The sequence below is a fragment of the Gobio gobio genome, assembly GCF_949357685.1.
Source record: "Gobio gobio genome assembly, chromosome: 2".
Lineage (NCBI taxonomy): Eukaryota > Metazoa > Chordata > Actinopteri > Cypriniformes > Gobionidae > Gobio > Gobio gobio.
The window spans coordinates 47,349,024-47,369,048 of NC_137098.1; the positions used below are offsets into that span (position 1 = coordinate 47,349,024).

At 39.1% G+C, this 20,025-nt stretch overlaps 1 protein-coding gene across 1 annotated transcript in view; it reads right to left on the bottom strand.

The window, feature by feature from the left end:
• Positions 1-605: 605 nt before the first annotated feature.
• Positions 606-20,025, bottom strand: part of fam189a1 (family with sequence similarity 189 member A1) — a 141,542-nt gene continuing 122,122 nt past the window's right edge. Inside the window, exons 5-12 of the mRNA XM_079845590.1 lie at positions 14,865-14,972; positions 10,967-11,127; positions 9,729-9,864; positions 8,015-8,093; positions 5,856-6,521; positions 1,935-2,000; positions 1,498-1,826; positions 606-1,314 (exon numbers count right to left, since the gene is read on the bottom strand). Of these exons, the coding sequence (XP_079701716.1) occupies positions 1,099-1,314; positions 1,498-1,826; positions 1,935-2,000; positions 5,856-6,521; positions 8,015-8,093; positions 9,729-9,864; positions 10,967-11,127; positions 14,865-14,972 (1,761 nt within the window). The 3' untranslated portion in view covers positions 606-1,098. The remainder of the gene's footprint in view (positions 1,315-1,497; positions 1,827-1,934; positions 2,001-5,855; positions 6,522-8,014; positions 8,094-9,728; positions 9,865-10,966; positions 11,128-14,864; positions 14,973-20,025) is intronic.

Genomic DNA, 20,025 nt, shown 5'->3' on the forward strand with positions numbered 1-20,025 from the left:
GCGTAACTGCTTCTGTCGCTCAATTTTTATTGGACGCTCAAATAATAAGAGAAGGTGGGGTATATGGTACTAGAATGAACATTCTCATTAGCCCAAACGTTGCATTTATGCGAGCCTTACCTATTCCGGGATGTTTTTGATAAATAAAATGTATGCATTCATTTGATGCCTGAGGTCGATTTGAATATATAAACCAATAGACGCTGTAAAGTGTAATCAGAGGTGTTTAGAGACAATTTAGTGTTTTATAAATTAGCACATGTATTCAGATTATTTCCTTGACATTCAAGATCCACATTAAATTAGATTTGCTAATTATTTAAACAAGTAGTTACCATAGTGTAACAAATGATCAGCCCTCCATGTGTACTTTAACAAAAGCCCTTAGACTGGATTAGGAATTTGGATCCTACTCCAAAAACAATGATTTCCACTGCAGAATCACACTGGGATAAACCCGAAATAAGCCTGCTCTTTGTTAGGGGTAACGTTATATTACAAAAAGGCTAAGCACAAATAAACACTCAAGACCTTGTCGGAGTACTGCTTATGTAATCCGACATTCAAATAATGACTTGAGGGGGTTAAAATAGAGAAAGAAAAATACAAACAGACACATTTTTATTTTGCAACACTGAAAATAATAATTACACACTGAGGTAAGTTGAATAATCCAGCTTCATAAAGGTCTCTGTCCTGAAGTGGTACACAATGACCAAGTACAGTATGTCCAATATTTCACAAAATGTTTGCAGAAGCTGTGCATTTTGATGTTAATTCTCATTAAAAAAAGTTTAATGAAGAGGTAAATCCATGTCATCTTCTACAGTCCATTACAGACCCACTCTCCTGTTTAGCACACAAATTCAACACTTCAACAAATATTTTAATTTTTTCTGACAATAAAACAAAAATATATGCCTCTGCAGGTGTTTTTTTGAATATCTTTATTATGAGGGAGTGTCAACTCCATGTTAACTCGTTTTTTTTGTTTGTTTGTTTTTCAAGAGCTACAGTTTTCTGCTGATGAGAGTTAGGACTTGGCCTTGGCACATATTCAGAGGTTTATGAGGAAAATAATTTTTGTGGTCCAGAGGGTCAAAGTGTAGTTTCTCTGCATACACTGATGAGACTTTGAGGCTGGTGTGGAGATTGGTGATCCTGGGTGGCAGGGACATCTGTCTGACTGGATCCTCTGGGTGGACGGCGCACGGATGAAGATGGGGAACTCAATGCTCCGCAGCTCTGTAAATGCAGATCTTCGTGAGCATGCTTCCTCTGGCTGCCCATGATCTTCCGTGACTGTGTCATCAACTGTGTGAAGGAAATAGCAAAACAAACGTTCCCAATGTACATTTAGTTGTAATATTTCACTTTCAAGTCCTGTATTAAAGCAAAAAAAAAACAATTCTATTCATTTCTTATCTTGTGGTTGAGATTATCAAAAAAAGAATACAAAAATACTAGATATTTTAGACAAAAAGATGCCAAATTCACCTGATCAATGATATTGGCACTGAATATGGCCTCCTCCATGTGTTTTTCATCAGATTTAATAACACATTTAATGCTGTTGACCACCTGCTGGACCTCTGGAGGTAGACTGCAGCTCGAGTGCTCCAGAAACTTGGCCACCAGCACTTTGGTGTCTTTGTAAGTTTTTAGGTCTGCGAGAGATTGCGGTCGTTCTGTAGACATTGAGTGAGGGATGTGAGGTTTGAGTTGGATGTCCACCTTTCCTCCTTCCTTCTGCTTCTTGCCCCCTTGGCTGCCGTGTTTGGCAGAAGTTTTTGGCTGCCGGGTGCTTTCAGTGAGCTCCATGCAAGCTGTGAAGAGCAGTGCATTAGTATGTTTATTTTAATAACTAAATAACTGTATCTTTTGAATATTGTGCTACATGGATAACAAAAAAACATAAGAGGTGAGGGTGAAACCTTGATCACAGGGAGTCTGTGGGGAGTCCTCAGGTGGATGGTTAGAAGCAGGAGCACAGCGGTCACCTGCAAGTCAAGTCACATGCTTAGTTCTCCAGATTGCTCATGGGCTATCAATGACATGATATGATGCTGTATGATATCATTTGCGAAGTTCTTCAACACAGCAATGACGGTTTAACCGCAAGTTACACATAAGGTTTTCATAGCTTAAATATATTTGATCTTTTTTTTTAAACCCCAGGTAAAGCAACATTTCCCACTTGTAGTTTTGAAAGGGAGTTTGATCTACTTTCAACCTGGGTTATGAAACCCTGCACCAAAGCAGCACTAGCCTCACTTTTGCTGGCAAGATCACATTGCGAAATGTCTACGGTGTGAAATGATGTGGTGTTAGAATGGTCAACCAGTCATAAACTGTCATAACCTGAACAGCGCTTGCCTCATTAAATATTAATGCCCTTGTTCAGTCACGGAAACTCTCCGTTTGAGTTACTAAGAAATACATGCCAGAACTTTTCAGTTTCTAAGCTATTTTATTGATAAATCACAGAACAGTGTTGATAATACATTTCTGCACTATAGGCTACTGCATGTTTCTGTGTGCGCGATCTGCGAGCTTCTGTTTCTATGTGTGTGCGTTACAATGCAGCAGCGCATTAGTTCGAAAAAGATATTTAACTCGTGTGTACAATAAGCCGTTTAAAAAGGGCATTCACCCATTCAGTTTTGAGCATCCAGATTAAGGTGACCAGACGTAGGTAGCAGGCCCGGTTCTACGGGGGTGCTAAGCACCCTCAAACGCAAGCAAAAGCACCCTCAGTTGATACTGTTATAATATTGGCGAAACAGATTTGCACATTTGTGTCCGAGCTCTGGAGAGCATCACATGCATCTATTTACAGCGTTTTTTTGCAGCGGTGAGTAATGTAGCCAATCAAAGATATAGTTGTTGCTCTCTCGAATGCGATCAGAATCTCACCGCTCAATACGTCAAAACGCCAGTTTCTGCGAAACCTCTCATTAACAAAGTCAAGACACGATGTAAGTAAGAGATTTATTGTTGACAACTTCATTTTTATAACAGAAATTTGTGAGATCGCAATGAACTGACAAAGCAATAACATTTTATTGATCGTAGCGATCGTGGCTCGCTTTCGAGGCTACAGTCTATAACATTCATTGAATAAAAATATTGTTGCTAAGAGGACCGACGGCTAATTGCATGCAGCAAAGTTTCGGAAGTGACATCTAAATATAAATGCCACTCTGCACGAGACAGAAATATCCAGCCTCTGTAGAGGACATTATATTGTAGAGAATTTCTCTGACAACATACACAGTTTTAAATCTGGATATTCTTATGAAATATAAGACATTCTTATGAAAATATTATAACCCATTAATAAAGTATTATTACCCAAAAAATCCCATTGTTTGTCTGTTCTTTTCATTTTCTCAATAAATGGGTTATGCTATGGTGTCCTCTACAGAGCAGAGAATATAGCATATAACATAAAAAAAATTGCCTAAATTCACAAAACCTTTTTTTCTGGTTCTCAGGAAGATGACGTTAAAATACCAGTAACGCTTTAAAGCAATGTAAAGGCAGACTAATAGATTAATAGAATAGCAAAATATTTTTGAAATTCCAATTATTGGTAAAAGTGATGACTTGTAAATAAATAATCATACATTTCTCACTTTACACTGCTATGGTGGAGCCGTTGCTTAGCCTATCTGCACTTTACTAGAGCACCCTAAGTAATTTCAGAAGCACCCTCAGTGATTTGATTCTGGAACCGGGCCTGGTAGGTAGGAACCGCTGCGGAGGAGCACAGTCCCTGCGTGACTCGCCATAGACATAAACAGAGAGAAGTAGCTCCGGCTGCAATGTTTTTTCACAAGACGCATGCAGTTCTGTTTATTAACCGCTAGAGCGCAAAAGGTTACGGACTGCAGCTTTAAATACAATTATAAAATGTTAAAATATTTGTTAAATAGTTTTATCATATATTTGTTATATCTGTCATCTGTTATATCTGTCATCTGAGAGATTCCAAAGACGTCCGGGTAAATCAAGCAGGAATCACAACAAGATCAGGCCATAAATGGGGAGCCAACGTAACCATCGAACGGGCAGAAAGCTCGCTGAAGCTGCGAGACATCATTGCCAACCCCAGAATAGGACGTCAAGGCCTGGGGTCAACACATTTCCAACAGTTTGGGAAAGCAAGCACAACGGTCAAGCGAGGCATGGTCCAGTCAGAAATCCGAGCTCAAGAGGAACAGAGGTGTTTGTCCAGAGCAGTGAAACAAGCATCCCAGGGAGCATGGGCAAAATGGGATCTGCCCAAGCGTAAGATCACGTGGGCAGAGTTGTGGAGACTGTAGCCCTACCGCATCTCCTTCCTGCTGCGCTCTGTGTACGACACACTTCCTTCACCGTCTCATTTGCACACATGGGGGCTGGGGGACGACCCGTGCTGCAAGCACTGGCACACATGTTGTCAGGGTGCAAAACATCTTTAACCCAAGGTCGCTATAGGTGGCACCACGACAAGGTGCTCCTGTCCCTCGCTGACACAATATGCAAGAAGAGGCCAGGTGGCACAGTTGAGAGGACAACTATCACCTTCATCAAGGAGGGAGCCAAGCCCTTTGCAACCAGGGCGTCAGCAAAATCCAACCTGCTGCAAACAACAAGCTCTTGGGAAATGAGAGTCGATGTCGGAAGGAGGTTGCAGTTCCCGGAAGTGGTCCACACAGCTCTTCGCCCAGACATCGTTTTGTGGTCAGCCAAAGACCGTAAAATCGTCCTAATTGAGCTGACCGTGCCATGGGAGGAGGGCTGCGAGGAGGCACATGGGGGGGAAGGCCTTGAAATATCAGCCTTTAATCCAGGAGTACAAAGATAAGGGATGGCAGGCATGGCTGTTCCCTGTGGAAGTAGGTTGCAGAGGCTTTCCTGCCAAATCAGCATGGCTGCTGCTGACAGCTTTAGGCATGGATGAAAAGAGCAAGAAGCATGCTGCTCATAGAATGGGACAGGAGGCTGAACGAGCTTCATGCTGGATATGGAGTAAGGGAGAGGAAGAAAGCTGGAAGCCAGGAGCAGATGGGCAGTGATTTGGCCACCACTGCCAACCCACCAACTGGAGAATGTTGTGGTTAAGGGTCGAAACACTCAAGGAAGGTTGAGTACCACCTGAAGACATCTGCTGCTGGCTGAAAGCTACGGTTACCAAGAGGGGTAACCAATGAAAGCACCCAACGGGTGTATTCCACAATGTTGTTTTATTTATTTAATGTGTTTTTGTAAAGTTTTAATTTTGTTATAATATTGTTTTGAACTGCTTGCCATTTACAATGGTTACTATTGACTGTTTTCATTGTTTGTTTGTTTTTTTGCGGGTGCAGTGAATTGTATTACAACCAGACCAAAAATCCTATCAAACTAAATCATAATAATCATTTATGTTAATAATAATATAGGGAACTCACAACAATAAAACAAACAAAAAACACATAAAAAAATGTATTATCCACGTTTTCCACAATAGATAATAAATGAAATTTCAGTGATATTTTGACCGCACAAATAAGACATGTCCTCGGTTTCCATTTCAGAAATCTGGTCATCTTAATCCAGATGGTATAATCAAACATATCTTGTGGAGCGCTCTCGGAGTATGCATTTATTTGTCATTTTAACTGTTGGAAATGCAGCGTAAAAATGGACTTCAAAGATTTCTTATCCTGTTGCGTCCTCTATAGTCCATAATCAGCAACTAATCAAGCTTAAAGCGTCATGGCAGAACATTAAAGTCGTCTAGTCTGTGCAATCCCTAATGGTTAACAATTTTCTGTGTGAAAAGCCCTATAGATCTGAATCGAAGAAAGAAAAAAAGACTCACGTACTTCTAGATATGGAAGTACAAGATATGGGTTCACTAGTGGAACGCACAATCCTTGCCAGCTTCCGATACCCTTTGGTGGCACGGAGTGTGCGGGGTCGCTCACGTTGGCTGGAGTTGCTGAGGGCAGAGGTAGCATGGGGCTGTGAGGAAGAGGAGGATGGAGACCAGACGCTGAAGCATAGCCGGGTTCCCCGCAGCTGAGCGGTGGGTGACGGGGAGGTGCAGGTCAGGGCAGAATCTGCATCTGCAGTGGAGGTCACTGCTGAGTTGGAAGCACATTGGGATGGAGTGCTTGGAGGGAAAAGAAGGGTAAGCTTCTTATTGGTTCGTTCTCTGTGCTGTGCGCGAGACATGGGTTTAACGCCTGTAATCTCCTCCTTCTCGTGCACGTTAACAGCATCAGGTGACAATTGGGGAGAGTGGGGCTTTGAATCCTGCGTGACAGAGGACTCGCTGCGGTCCAGTCGAGCAGGGGTCTGCCGCCTCAGGGAAGAGTGGGTGCTGTGTTCCAGGCTTGTGCAGCTGCCGTCAGTAGGTACGATGCGCAAAGTGCCATACGGGGAGGAATCGGAGCCCTGTACCTCTAGAGAACACAGGTCTTCAGAGGAACTGTGATCAGGGATGTCTGCAGTCTCAGATACCATAAGGGAAGCACTATCAACAGAGGCTGTGGAAACAGAGACCATATCATCTTTATATACAGACCATAATTAAAGGTTGATTTATAAGATAAATCAGTGTTTTGTCAGCAGATGTATGAATAAAGAAAAATGATCACACTCCCGTTCAAAATGTAGGGTCAGTAAGTTTTTTAGATACTTTTATTTAGCAAGGATGCACTAAATTGATCAAAAAATCACAGTAAAGACATTTATTGAGTTACAAAAAAAGATTTCCATTTCAAATAAAAGCTGTTCTTTTGAACTTTCTATTCATCATAGAATCCTGAAAAAATGTATCACGGCAAGCAGCATAAAAGGTGTTCTACGTTGATAATACCATGAAATGTTTCTTAAGCACCAAATCAGAATGGTAGAATGATTTCTGAAGGATCGTGTGACACTGAAGACTGGAGTAATGATGCTGGAATAAATCACAGTTATAAATGACATTTTAAAATATATTAAAATAGAAAACAAAATAATTCTGCATTACTGTATTTTTTATCAAATAAATGCAGTCAAAAACATAAAATTCATACAAACCCCAAACTTATAAACAGTAGTGTAGGTCCTTAAAGGGTTAGTTCACCCAAAAATGAAAATTCTGTCATTAATTACTCCCCCTCATGTCGTTCCAAACCCGTAAGATCGTCTTTCATCTTCAGAACATATTTTTGATGAAATCTGAGAGCTCTCTGACCCCTCCATAGACAGCAATTTAATTAACACTTACAAGGTCCAGAAAGGTTGTAAAAACATTGTTAAAATAGTCCATGTGACTCCAGTGGTTCAACTTTGATTTTATGAAGCGACGAGAATACTTTTTGTGCGCAAAAACAAACAAAATAATGACTTTATTCAACAATTTCACTCTAGCCTGTGTCAGTCTCCAACACAGTTGACGTTGTAAAAACAGTGCAGATCCAGCGTCGTCATCACACGCATGCGTTGTGGTGCTCACGTGAACAGCATCGGCTGCCGTAGATCTCGAAAGCGCTGCACTATTTACAACGTAAACTGCGTAGGAGTCTGACACAGGCTAGAATGGAATTGTTGAATAAAGTCATGCTTTTGTTTGTTTCTCGACGCTTCATAAAATTAAGGTTGAACCACTGGAGTCACATGGACTATTTGAACAATTTTACTACTTTTCTGGGCTTTGAAAGTGTTAATTAAATTGCTGTCAATGGAGGGGTCAGAGAGCTCTCGGATTTCACCAAAAAATATCTTCATTTATGTTCCGAAGACGAACAAAGGTCTTACGGGTTAGGAACGACATGAGGGTGAGTAATTAACGACAGAATTTTCATTTTTGGGTGATCTATCCCCTTTAAGTAAAATCTAGTCCCAAAGTAAAATCTATGTCCTGCAATATGTTAACGTGGAGGTAATGGAATATTTAAACAAAGATATTGCCTTTCATTCTAAATAGTCCATACATAGATACGCCAGAGAAGGGAAAACCTCTGACTTTGTGTTATCATTGCAGCCTCCTCACCCTGAGTGCTAAGGCCAGCTGTGGTGTTCCTTTCACACAGACTGGACCCGGTGACCTGTTGCTCAAGACTGGTAGTCATCTAGATGAGAGAAAAAAAAGAGGGCTACATTTTACATTAAATTTCGAACAAATTGATCGATTATGTGTTTAAAACACACAAGCTTCAAACTGTTTTGAGTGTAACCTTCTGGAGAGGATGGTGATTAAAAACGGTCTTACACCTGAACACGATAACAAACAACTGCAAAAGGAGGAGAATCAGACAGCAAAACATCTGGCACCAAGGAGCCTGCTGCAGCCTGACATCTGGCATCGCAGCAGTGCTTTAAAATTACTATGCCATCATATGACCAGCAGGGGGCTCTCTAAGATGAGATTTGCTCTTCAAACTTCTGCATTATGACTGCACATTGTGTGGTTTCCATTTTTTTTATAAAAAATCCTCATAACATGACTGATCCAAAACACATAAAAAGACTATACAGAGAATTTATCCTGTATACAGAGAGCTTAAGTCCACAGCACAGCTTGACTTTTATAAAAAATGTGAAAATAAGCTGCAGGCTATAGTCAGTAGCTGTAAATAAAGCTGAATATATCAATTTAAAAATATTTTTCCTGTCTCTAGTATTGCTGTTTCCCTTCCAAAGCTTCTCAGGCTTGTGCTTTGGGTAAAAAGAGGCTCCGATGATTGAAATGCCCCTGCTGCATTGTTTGCAGATGGTTATCAATAGCTTCACACGAGAAAGGTCTAAAATCTTGGGATTTTATCCTTTTTTGTAATCACAGATTCCTTTAGGTAGCAAACAAATCTTCAAAATAACACGTAATCACAGGTTCAGTCGCTGGATTTGAAAGGTTTGGTAGTCCTTTGTGCATCTCTTTGCAAAGAGGAGAGCTCTTGTTCCCTTTCATCAGGAGAAGTGAAATTTGATGAAAAATCATTGTTCATAAAACTAGCCCTGCTCTCACTGCAAGAAAGCCCATTTCATTTAAATGGAATGAAATTCCTTCCTGTATTGCTGATGTGTTCCAGAGAAAATTATAATCCATTATACAAAGGCACTTGTATTAATTTCTTTCAGCCCCTCAAGTGCACCGAAGGACCTTTTGACTGCCAAGCTTTACACAGACAAATGAGTGTAACTGAAGAGGATGAACATTGCTGAATTAGTGGTATGCATTGCTTTAAGACTGAAATACCTGCACGAACAACATGTTTTAATTTTTGAATTAAAATTAATTGACTAATTTTATTTGGGTTAGTTTAGATTGGGAAACGTCATGTGGTGTGATTCCCAAAAAAAAAAATATATATATTAAAACAAGATTTTTTTCTTCCTTTTAAGCTTAAATATACAATTCCCTGCTCATACTCATGCAAATCACATTGCTGATGTGGCTGTGACATCAAAAATGGAATGAAACTGTCCTCCACTTTTTTAATATGTGTGACAAAATCTGTGCGCTCTGAACGATGAGAAATGGGGTTAACTTGATGGAAACCTCTCAGGTCAAATATGACAGGTGTTTTATAACAGTAAAGGTCACATATTACAAATTGCAGTTGTTCACAGAAACGTTTTGATAAATGACTACTTCAGAACTTCAAAATTGTTTGTAGCCACCCAAAATGACTTATATTCAATAAACATGCTCCTTTCATAGCCAATTAATCATTACAGTAGTATGTAGAAAAGGTGTCAGCTCTTACCTGGCTGGCGGGTGTCTGTCCCACAACAGATTCATAGGGTGGTGGCAGCTCAGATGGATAGAGAGCCCCAGGGCTGTTAATAGGCACCCCATAAATAGCACTGAAGGGAGAGTGTGGAAAGTCCAGATGCAACCCTCTAATGGACAGAGATATTGGTAAAACATGATTATAACACTGCGTCAATGCTTCAACAAATGTGGATGTGGAAGAGCTGCAAAAAATATGAGGCCATTTAGGAACTGTGTGAAATTAAACTATTTCCTCTTCATCTCAGCAAGTTATACATCCCATTCTTTTAATTAACCGAACTCTCTGTCTCATATTGGAGAGGAGGAATCTGTTTCTTTTTCTTTCATATGTTTCTTGAGTATTCCCACATCCTGACACTGATTGTGCTTTGAAACACTCTGTGTGTATGTAGGACTGCTCTTGCGCTCTATGTATTTACTGCTTTGTTGACACATTAGTGTGGCCGCGGGCTAAACAGCCTCATCAGCACGTTTTTTATGATGGGATGGTGGGCAGAGTGTCTCACAGTGCGAGACAGAGAAATCAATGGTGGATTTACACCAGGCCAGGGACACTGCCGCTCCATAATATGGATTGTCAGAGCAGTTTGCCTTTAGACTTATACAACATGGTGGTGGGTAGGTCTTAATTCCCTTCTTTTTTTTTTTTTTTTTAAAAATGAATGTTTTGCATAATCATTCCATGGGACAATTAAATAAATCTCTGAATCAATCTATATTTACAAACGCTCAAACCTCTATTTTTCAGAGTGCAGAATTTCAGCAATCTGAGATCCTTCGGATGAGACATTAAACTGAGGTCCCGACTCTCTGTGGTCATTAAAAATCCCAGGATGTAATTCGTAAAAGAGTAGGGGTTTAACCCTGGCATCCTGGCCAAATTTGCCCATTGGCCTCTGTCCATCATGGCCTCCTAATCGTTCTCATATACTGATTGGCTTCATCACTCTGTCTCCTCTCCACCAATAAGCTGGTGTGTGGTGGGAGTTCTGGCGCAGTATGGCTGCCGTTGCCTCATCCAGGTGGATGCTGCAACATTGGTGGTGGTTGAGGAGATTGCCCCCTTCCATGTAAAGCACTATGAGTGCCGAGAAAAGCACTATATAAATGTAACTAATTATTATTATGTTTCTCTGTTATTTTGTATATATTAGGTCATTTCAAGTCAGCTGGGATGCAAACTGTGTGTCTGTTCATGTGTGGTTTTACCTCTGGCCCTCCATTACAGGTGTGCAGGTGTACTCTGGGGGGTAGTAGGGAGGAGGGGGGATGGGTGGGATGAACTCGTCAAAGTCCAGCGTCTGGTGTAAGATGGTACCATGAGGGGTCATACAGTCAGCGCTCAGGGCACGTGCCCTGTGTGGCATGAACTGATGAAAAAGAGTAAAACAGTGAGTTTTAAGAAGAAAAAAAAAACTTTGGGGTTGGTAAGATTTTCTAATGTTTTGAAAGAAGTCTCTTTTGCTCACCAAGGCTGAATTTAAATGATCAAAACACGTTAAAAACAGTAATATTGTGAATTATTACTAATATTTAAAATAACTTTTTTTTATTTAAATATATTTTAAAATTGTAATTTATTCCTGTGATGGCAAAGTGTCAATCATGTGACACTGAAGACTCCAGACTCGGTCACTTTTGATCAATTTAATGCGTCCTTGCTGAAGTATCAATTCAAAGAAATCTTACTGACCCCAAAGTTTTGATCGGTAGTGTATTTGATGACCATCTAAAAATGAAATCATTCACCATACAAATTCTGTGGTCTTTGAAGTCCCCGTTACATCATTTTCATTGTTTTCAAATAAGGCAAACCATTGTGTCCAAAACAAAGAAGACTAAAAGTAGGATGTGAGTTGGGAGAAAAATAAGTAGTTCAGGTCTGGACAATTTGCAGTGAGGATAGTTATAGCCATTTCTCACCCCGCTGAGACCCTTTGGCTAAAGTGTTTCATTTTATGCAATTTAACCCTCTGATGCATGAATAATTAAAGGAAAAGATGAATTTTACTTCAAAGCAAGGATATAATAATTTCCTTTTTTAATGTATTTGAGAGAATTACATAATGGTGCATCTCTACTTTCGTCAGCCATGTAGAATTTAGGTTGTCAGAAATAGAAAAACAATTACGAAGAAAATCCATTAAGATGAGAGTCATAATTATGAGAGAGGGTAAAAGGTTATCATCCATGGTGATTTGGATGTGACCTCACTGTCTGGATGGCTAACGGAATTGTTCACCCACAAATGAAAATTCCACCATCATTTACTCTCCGAACCTGTTTGACTTGGTAACCAAGCCATTTTGGTGACCATTGACTTCTATTGTATAGACATTTCTCAAAAGGTCTTGTTTTATGTTCCACAGAACAAAAAAGCCATAGAGGGTTGGAACGATCTGAGTAAATTTCAATTTTTGTGTGAACTATCCTTTTAAAATTGCTTTTAAAGTTCTGTCTAGTGTAGTGGACGTTATGCATAATATGGTGAATCTCTTCTGGTGTTTTAAACAGGAGTGAATTTCATTCCACTAATCTGTAATGAATCAGCCGGTTGAAAAGTTCAGATGGGAAGAGTAACTCATTTTGTGCCATTCCTTATGAGTTCAAGGATAGGTTTAGAGCGTTTTTATGACGACAATTCACTTTCCTGTTGATGTCATATTAGAATATGTGAAGCCTCATAAATCAGAAGATACTGAAATCATCGCTCTGATCTTAAGCATCATTAAGAGAGGCAGTGACTGTAAATGATAAGTACAGGCAGCAGTTTAAGCATCACAAAGTCAGAATCTGTATTGATTCATAACATGGTTCTAAATAACAACCACCCAATGTATGCAGAGATAAAATACAAATGATCAGGTTATGATGGATTCAGTTAATACAGCTGCAAAGGGAAAAGCTTCACCTTATCCCTGCCCTCGGGCCTCTGTTGTCTTTGTGCATGGACTGTGCAGCTGGTAACAGTGGTGATTTCTCGCTTTGCCACTCTGTGCCCCGAGTCGAAACTAATCCCACAACTGCTCTAGCGATTCACAGAGCCGCAGCCATGCTAATATAAGTCATCTCAATTCATCTCCCTGTGCCCATGCCTCTGCTGCAGCCATCCATGAGGCTGTGCAATTTACTGCAGCGCCCATAAAGCGCACAAAGCCCACTCTTAAAGAATATTAAAACTTTATGTCCCACAAGTTTATTTTCTCTCACATAAAAACAGGCTGACTGAAAAAGACAGATCCATGCGATGACAGATACACAGTTCTCTTCCACTGAGCATTGTAACGTCTGGGGTCTCATCCTCGTGTAATCTTATGCTTAAGAATTAATAGTACAGTACTTTTGAAAAATATGTACAACCAGATGAGATGAAGACTTCTGCCATAGCATCAATGGTTTTAAAAAAAGAATATAAAAAAGTTTTATTTGATTAAGAGAAGAGCTGAATAACATGCAAACTCACATAATCTCTATAACACTTTGTTTGCAGAATAAATGTAATAAATGAATCATGGGTAATAAATGTCCCTGCTGTACAATTACAAATACTTGTCCAAGGCTACGGTCTCATGACCACTGTCAGTCAGCAAAACATGAAACAAAAATTCCACATTTAGGGGAGGTTTTGCCCTGATGTGTAGGACAAAGGAAGATCCAAAAATCAGCATGATTATTTCCTTAATCCACAAGGCAATCAGGCCACTAGAATAGAAGTTTATCTAGGGAAAACATAAGGGTTCATTTGAAGAATGATATGCCATTCAGTGTACATTATAGGATATATTTAATGATTTGTTTTTGTATACCACCAAATCCACTGTGCTATTTTGCTTTGAAATGTGCTTAATGAAAAATAAATATTTTGGTCAATATAAGGTAAACTTAAAGGCACAGTATGTAAGTTTCGCAGCTAGAAGTTGCTTATTCAAAAGGCATGATGACACTGTGAATGAGCATGGGAGTTGTAGTCTTGATTGTTCACCTTCACAGCCGATGGAAAGGAATCCGACGGACTTGGGCAGCAATCAGGATCATGAATGAGCGAATGTTTATTTATCATTTATCATATAGCACCTATTGTACATTGGATCTCTACTGTGAATAATAATGGATACTGTACATTGTATATTATTATTATTATAGCTTAATGTATACTGTTTAATGTATGTTTAGTGTATATTGTTTAAAGTATATGTATATTGTAAGTATGTGTATATTGGTTAAAGCTGTGAGAACTACACTCACATTGTGTAAATTATTTATTGTAGTGTTTACTGTGCTGTGAGTAATTGTGGGCGCATCAGATGTGTAATCTGATGCTGCTTTAAATGTTGTACATGTCATGACTGCTATGTTGCTCGGAACTGCACCAAGAATTTCACCTGCTGTTGCACTTGTGTACATGGCTGTGTGACAATAAAGTGATTTGATTTGATTTGATTTGATGTATTTAAGTTTTATTAACGTTATGGTGGTATGAAGCCCTTGGGAGCGAATGCTAATGAGAGACCTGCTAAAAACACTGGTCTCTAAGTTTTTATATGCTTATGCTGCAGTCGGCAGCTTCCGCTCTTTTTGTTGTAACGCAGTGCTGTTTTACAGGGTTAAAACAATCATACTAAATACATATGAGCGTGTTGAAAGTTATGTTATAACGTTACTCTGTGCGTTCGCTCTGTGGCTGGTATGAGAGATCGATATAAGAATATCATATTAATAAAAGCAGGATGACTAAATGAGTGTTGCTAAATGACATGCAATTAATTTTATAATATATTGTATGATGGAGAAAGCTCTCCCTCTGATTATGCTATGTCAGCCACTTGACAAAAAAATGGTTGTCTCTGAGAAATGGTAAAAACGTTACTCGCGGTCAGAAAACAAGCGATTCAAACAATAGGACTAACCGCGTTGCGCTGTATAACAATGATTTGTTTTCCGTTGATAAATGTATCCAAGCAGTCGCTCGCCTGTCTAATAAATGTTTTAATTAAAATATCACATGTTCACTTGTCTTGATCTTTTCTCCATGATGTAATGTGAAAATGTAATGTGCATTAACACACTCAGAAAGACGCACACACATTGCGGTATGGATCACACTTACCATCTGTAGTAAATCAGTAGAAACCATTTGCATACAGCACACGGCAGTGGCCAGAGCACACACAATGGTGGAGATAACATTCAGTGCACACACGCTGAAAAGCAGCTCCTGGGAGACAGAGAGAAAAATGGAGAGACAGGGATAAGAAGGGAGAGGACAAGAAGGTGAAAATCAAAGAGAAAGAGACAGAAGGATAGAAGGAGAGTGAGAGAAAGAGAGAAAATAAAACGAGAGTGGCAATTGTTTTGTTGGAAAAACCTCAGCCTGGCACAAACATTTATTGTTCTGGTTGTCAGAGTGAGAGAGACTGAGAAAGACGGCAGTCAGGAAAGAACAAATGTGTGGAAGAGAGATAGAGTGTAGCTATGACATAATGGATAAGAAGGATAATGGTGTCACCAAAGTGGGACTTTTGCATGGCATCATTGTTCTGCAAAAGATAAGCACAAAAATCTGAACTAAAAAGGTGGAATCAGGGAAAGTCCCTGTGCAGCCTAAAATATCCATTCCCTTTCAATGACTAGTAGGAATATTCTATTTGATTTGATTCTGATTCAGTTGATCTGATTCAATCCTGTACATTTCAATTACAATGTCCATTTCACTTCAGCTTTTGATGTAAATATACAGGAACATGGAACAAAAATATTAATAAAAAAAATTAACAAGGCCCAAACTGTGCAGTTTAACTGCATTAATATATAACAGATGTAATATAACAGATTTCAAATACATTTCATAAGCTTAAAAATTTTACTATAACAATGTGTAAAATTACATAATAAAAAAAACATTCTATAACCTCATGATCACTTCAGTTATCACCACATGAACAGCCCTAAATGGGTTTTTATAACGTGTTAACACCCACATATAAAGGACAAGGACAGGCACATTTCAATAATTTGTAATAATTTGTTCATGAATCAGACCACACTGGTTGTGCTTTGGTACCGTGTGCAGCCCATGAGGAATTGCAAGACGACACAGGTATAGAGTAGGGGTTAAGCAGATCGTAGTTAATCTGTGATCCATACGGACAAGGCCCTTACGGTTCGGCACGCATGTGTTTCACGGATTTCACCACCAATTCGGTACTCGAACGCTGTTATCTGTGTGCACAACCGCACACACCTAAGCACGCACACACAGAGAGGCGTGTTTTATACAGCAGGCGAACATCAAATTGTTTCCTCTTTCGCATCTCGATGCACTTGAATGGATACATACCCACACACATGTCAAAATACCAGTCTCGGCAAGTATTCTTGTAAACCAGGGCTCCAGACTAACTTTTTTCACTAGGAGCACAGTGGCCCCCAGCTGAAAATTTTAGGGGCACAACCAGAAAATTTAGGGTAAATCAACATGCTAACCAAATCAACTAATTTCCACTGTATTACTAATAGGGTATCGTTAAGGTTTTAACGGTATTACTACTCTTACCGATACTGCTTATCGATCCGGTACTTTAACGGTATTCTTATCGGTTCTTTTTATTATACTGTATATATATATATTTTAATGAAAAAAAAAAAACAATTAACAATTAACATGTCTTTATAATCTGAAAAGTAAAATATCTATAGCAAAAGAAACAGCAATGTTTGAACAAAAATATAAAACATCTATTTGTAAATGGACCAGTGTGCAGGCATTCGGAAGGTCTGCTAACATTAATATTTCTTAGAAAGAACAAACCTACAAAGAAATCTAATAAAGTAATGAAATGTAAAATAACACTGCATAGTTTTCACTGTATAAATTGATAGATTAATGCTTATAAAAGCTAAATTTATTCATTCAAGAGATGTGAATATTTTCTATTTGCCTTTTGTTGGATTCGAATTAATGGCTCAATCGTTATTAGACGCTGCCCCTTTAAGACCGAACGCAGAACTAATAATATCATATTCTCCTATTTCTCCAAACTATTTACGCCCATTTAAAATATAAACTGTTAAAGTAACTACTCTCCAATCCGGTCATTTTGATACAGGCTATTTGTTGTGTATTTGATGGTTTAGACGCGCACACGAAGCCTAAAATATTAAGTGCAAATCAGTCCATTTTGCAGCACACACACATAAGCCGCCTTGAAGTTGGAAACAGCGTCTCTTGCGCATGTTATAGCTCTTTATTATCAAACACATCCCGCAGTTTAGCAACAGTAGAGACTGCAGTTTACAACAATCACTGATTCTGACGTTAAGTTTAGGTTTAGGGAGAAATGACAGCGCAAGGCTGTGAAGGGAAGGATGTTGCGCTCGACGGAACACGGCTATAGGAATAGTTTTACCTCATATCATCTTTTTATAATTCTTGTATATAAAGCTTGCTAGCTTTCTCTCTCTTCTGGATTGCGAATAGCAAAAATGCATCACGGACAAATGGTTTAATATTATCTCATATAAAAACTGCTGGCAAAGATAGAATTTGCCAGATATAACGTCTATCAATTTTAAATAGTTAGTGTATTTTCTTAATTTCTCCAGTACCGACAGCAGGCAAATTTACTGGTCGCACATGTGCGACTGGATGTACAATTCAGTCGTACACTCTCAAATTTTAGTCGCAAAATGCGACCATTTGGTCGCAGTCTGGAGCCCTGTAAACACAGTCGGTTGTGTCTTAAGTGAACGGAAACAGATGAGAAAGAAATCAGACGTGTATCATTATATTGGATCTGTGCATTAGGTCTTAAAGTGACAGCAACCTATAAATACCTGAGCTTTCTAAGTCATTAATAGGGCTTTTCACACTTGAAATAGTTAAAGGGGTCATGAATTGAGAGATCAACTTTCCCTTAAGCTTTTGATATATAAAAGGTCATGGTAATATAAGAATATCCTGTAAGTTTCAGAGCTGAAAACGTCCTTGTTAGTCAAAGAAAAGCTTTTATTTTCACCAGGCCCAGCAAACGAGAGATCTCAGAATGTGCCAAGCTGTGACGTCAGAGTGTAGTGAAAAACCGCCTCAACAGAAGAAGAAGAATGCCTCATTCTGTAGCCCCACCCACCGATTTGTGCTTGACTAAACCGGATCGAACTTCCAAGCAATAAACATGCCGCATAAGCTTCATTCGGATTCCAATATTATGAATGCATGGATGAACTTTATTTTTCAGGAATATCCAGCTCATAGACATTGCGCGGTTGATCCTTCATTTCACCACGGATTCGTTTGTAAACAAGAGACTGGATTTGCAGACAGGATGAGATTACATGAATCAATGAAGCAACACACTTATGTGAGTAAAAAAAGTTTTTTTTATATGTTGATAGTATTGCATTGTTACAGATCGATTGATATCTATTGATTATGTGTACGTGTCTAACTGAACATAACTTGAACATAACTGCTGTCACAGGCTGGAGAATCCTTTATTTGAGGAGTTGTTGGTTCAATGCGATTCATGATCAGACTATGGGCCAGGGCTCACAAAGCCCAATGTCCCGGGGCTATGTGTTTTCCAGACGGGCTACCAAAACGTATCACCGGCCTATCTTAAATAGTGAATTAACATTCCTTTCTTGATGTGCGTTGTTCACTCTCTTGACTTGATATTTGAAGGAAAACTACAATCGCAGAAGTTTTGATTATGCTGATTTATCTGACTGCTTGTGCGTGTGTGTGTGTTGCACGGTTCGCAGTTATATCAATCGCGGGTGGCTGAGAGATAAATCATTGTGTTTGTTTGATAAAGACATTTTGCGAGCCCTGTTGGATGAATCATTCCGGTTGTCGTTTTCCCACACACTTTCAAAACAATTCCCACATGTACTGACAGGGGAGCTGAAGCTCATTATAATATGCAAATCTTATCCAATCATAGCAGGGGGCGTTAACTAAACCGAGCGTTCCATGAGAGAGGGTAAACGCAGCATGCAACCTGTTTACATAAAAGCTCTAGCATTGCGCATCCTCATATTGCCGACTACTATAGATTTTATACTGAATGGATACTTCGGACTATAAAGGTAAGAATGAAACTCTCTTTTTCACTCATATTGTTGTGTTTTCTGTCAGCATTTGACATTTTTCCTCTGTGACTGTCCAAAGCAAATGAGCATGTGATTTGTTGTCTGTTGTTAAGCGTCTAGCTTTAACATTCTAACGCTGCATCATTTCACACTGTTTGGCTTTACTAACCTCGGGTAAAAAAAAAAAACGGTGTTTAGAATGATGATAACCCGGGGTTAAGCGCAGTGTGAAAATTACTAATGTTAATCAAACAACAAAACACAGCTTTAACAAAGATTAATCTACATTTCATTTATACAGTGAACAATACAGTGTTATTTTACATTTAGGCCTAATTACATGTCTGTACCCGAATACACAACAGTTAGACCTTACTTTATTTGTAATTTTGTTATAATCTATGCTTGCATAGATAATAACACATTAGCCTAAGCAAGAGCGTGTAGCCTTTGTAGTCATCGAGAGAAAGAGATTGCTAAAAGAAAAACCCAAGGAAATCACAGGCATTGTTCGGAATTCTACCAGACTGAGCTGGGTGGTAGATCTGTATCCACAAAATGTTAAGTACATTCAGTATTTACGACAGCTCATCACACACACCTGCTATCAGAGCCCTGTCCGATCTCTCGTTGTGACAAGATGGAATGTATGTGACCCAGTGATGTCCTCAAGGAAAATGCTGAATTCTTAAATGTGCACAAGCCCTTTAAGGTGAAAGGAGACCATCCTAAGAGGACCGGACAGGCCTAACCATTTCTACATGACTGTACAATCATCTAACCTCCCAAAAAGGCCAAGACCTCTTCTCTGGAGGCTGAAGATGTGTTTATACAAATGCATGGGTCTGGACAAAAGAGACTTGAATGCAGTTTTTATGGCTGTTTTGGTCCAATTCTTATCTTCGTTATATCCATTTTTTAATTTCAGTTGACAAAATATCAATATATAATTTATTTAAAAATCCAAACTCAAAAGTGAATGTGTATGTTTAACAACAGTTTAACTCTCAATAGAGAGAGATGTGTTTTCTAGCCTTTATTTTACAATACACAGTGTTTTTATCTCACCACATTCAATTCAAACATTAAACTCACACTGGGTAAAATATTATCGTTGTTTTCGTGCTGTAGATTCAGCAGCGGCGGCAAAAAGCAGGGATCAAAAAGATCCAGACCAC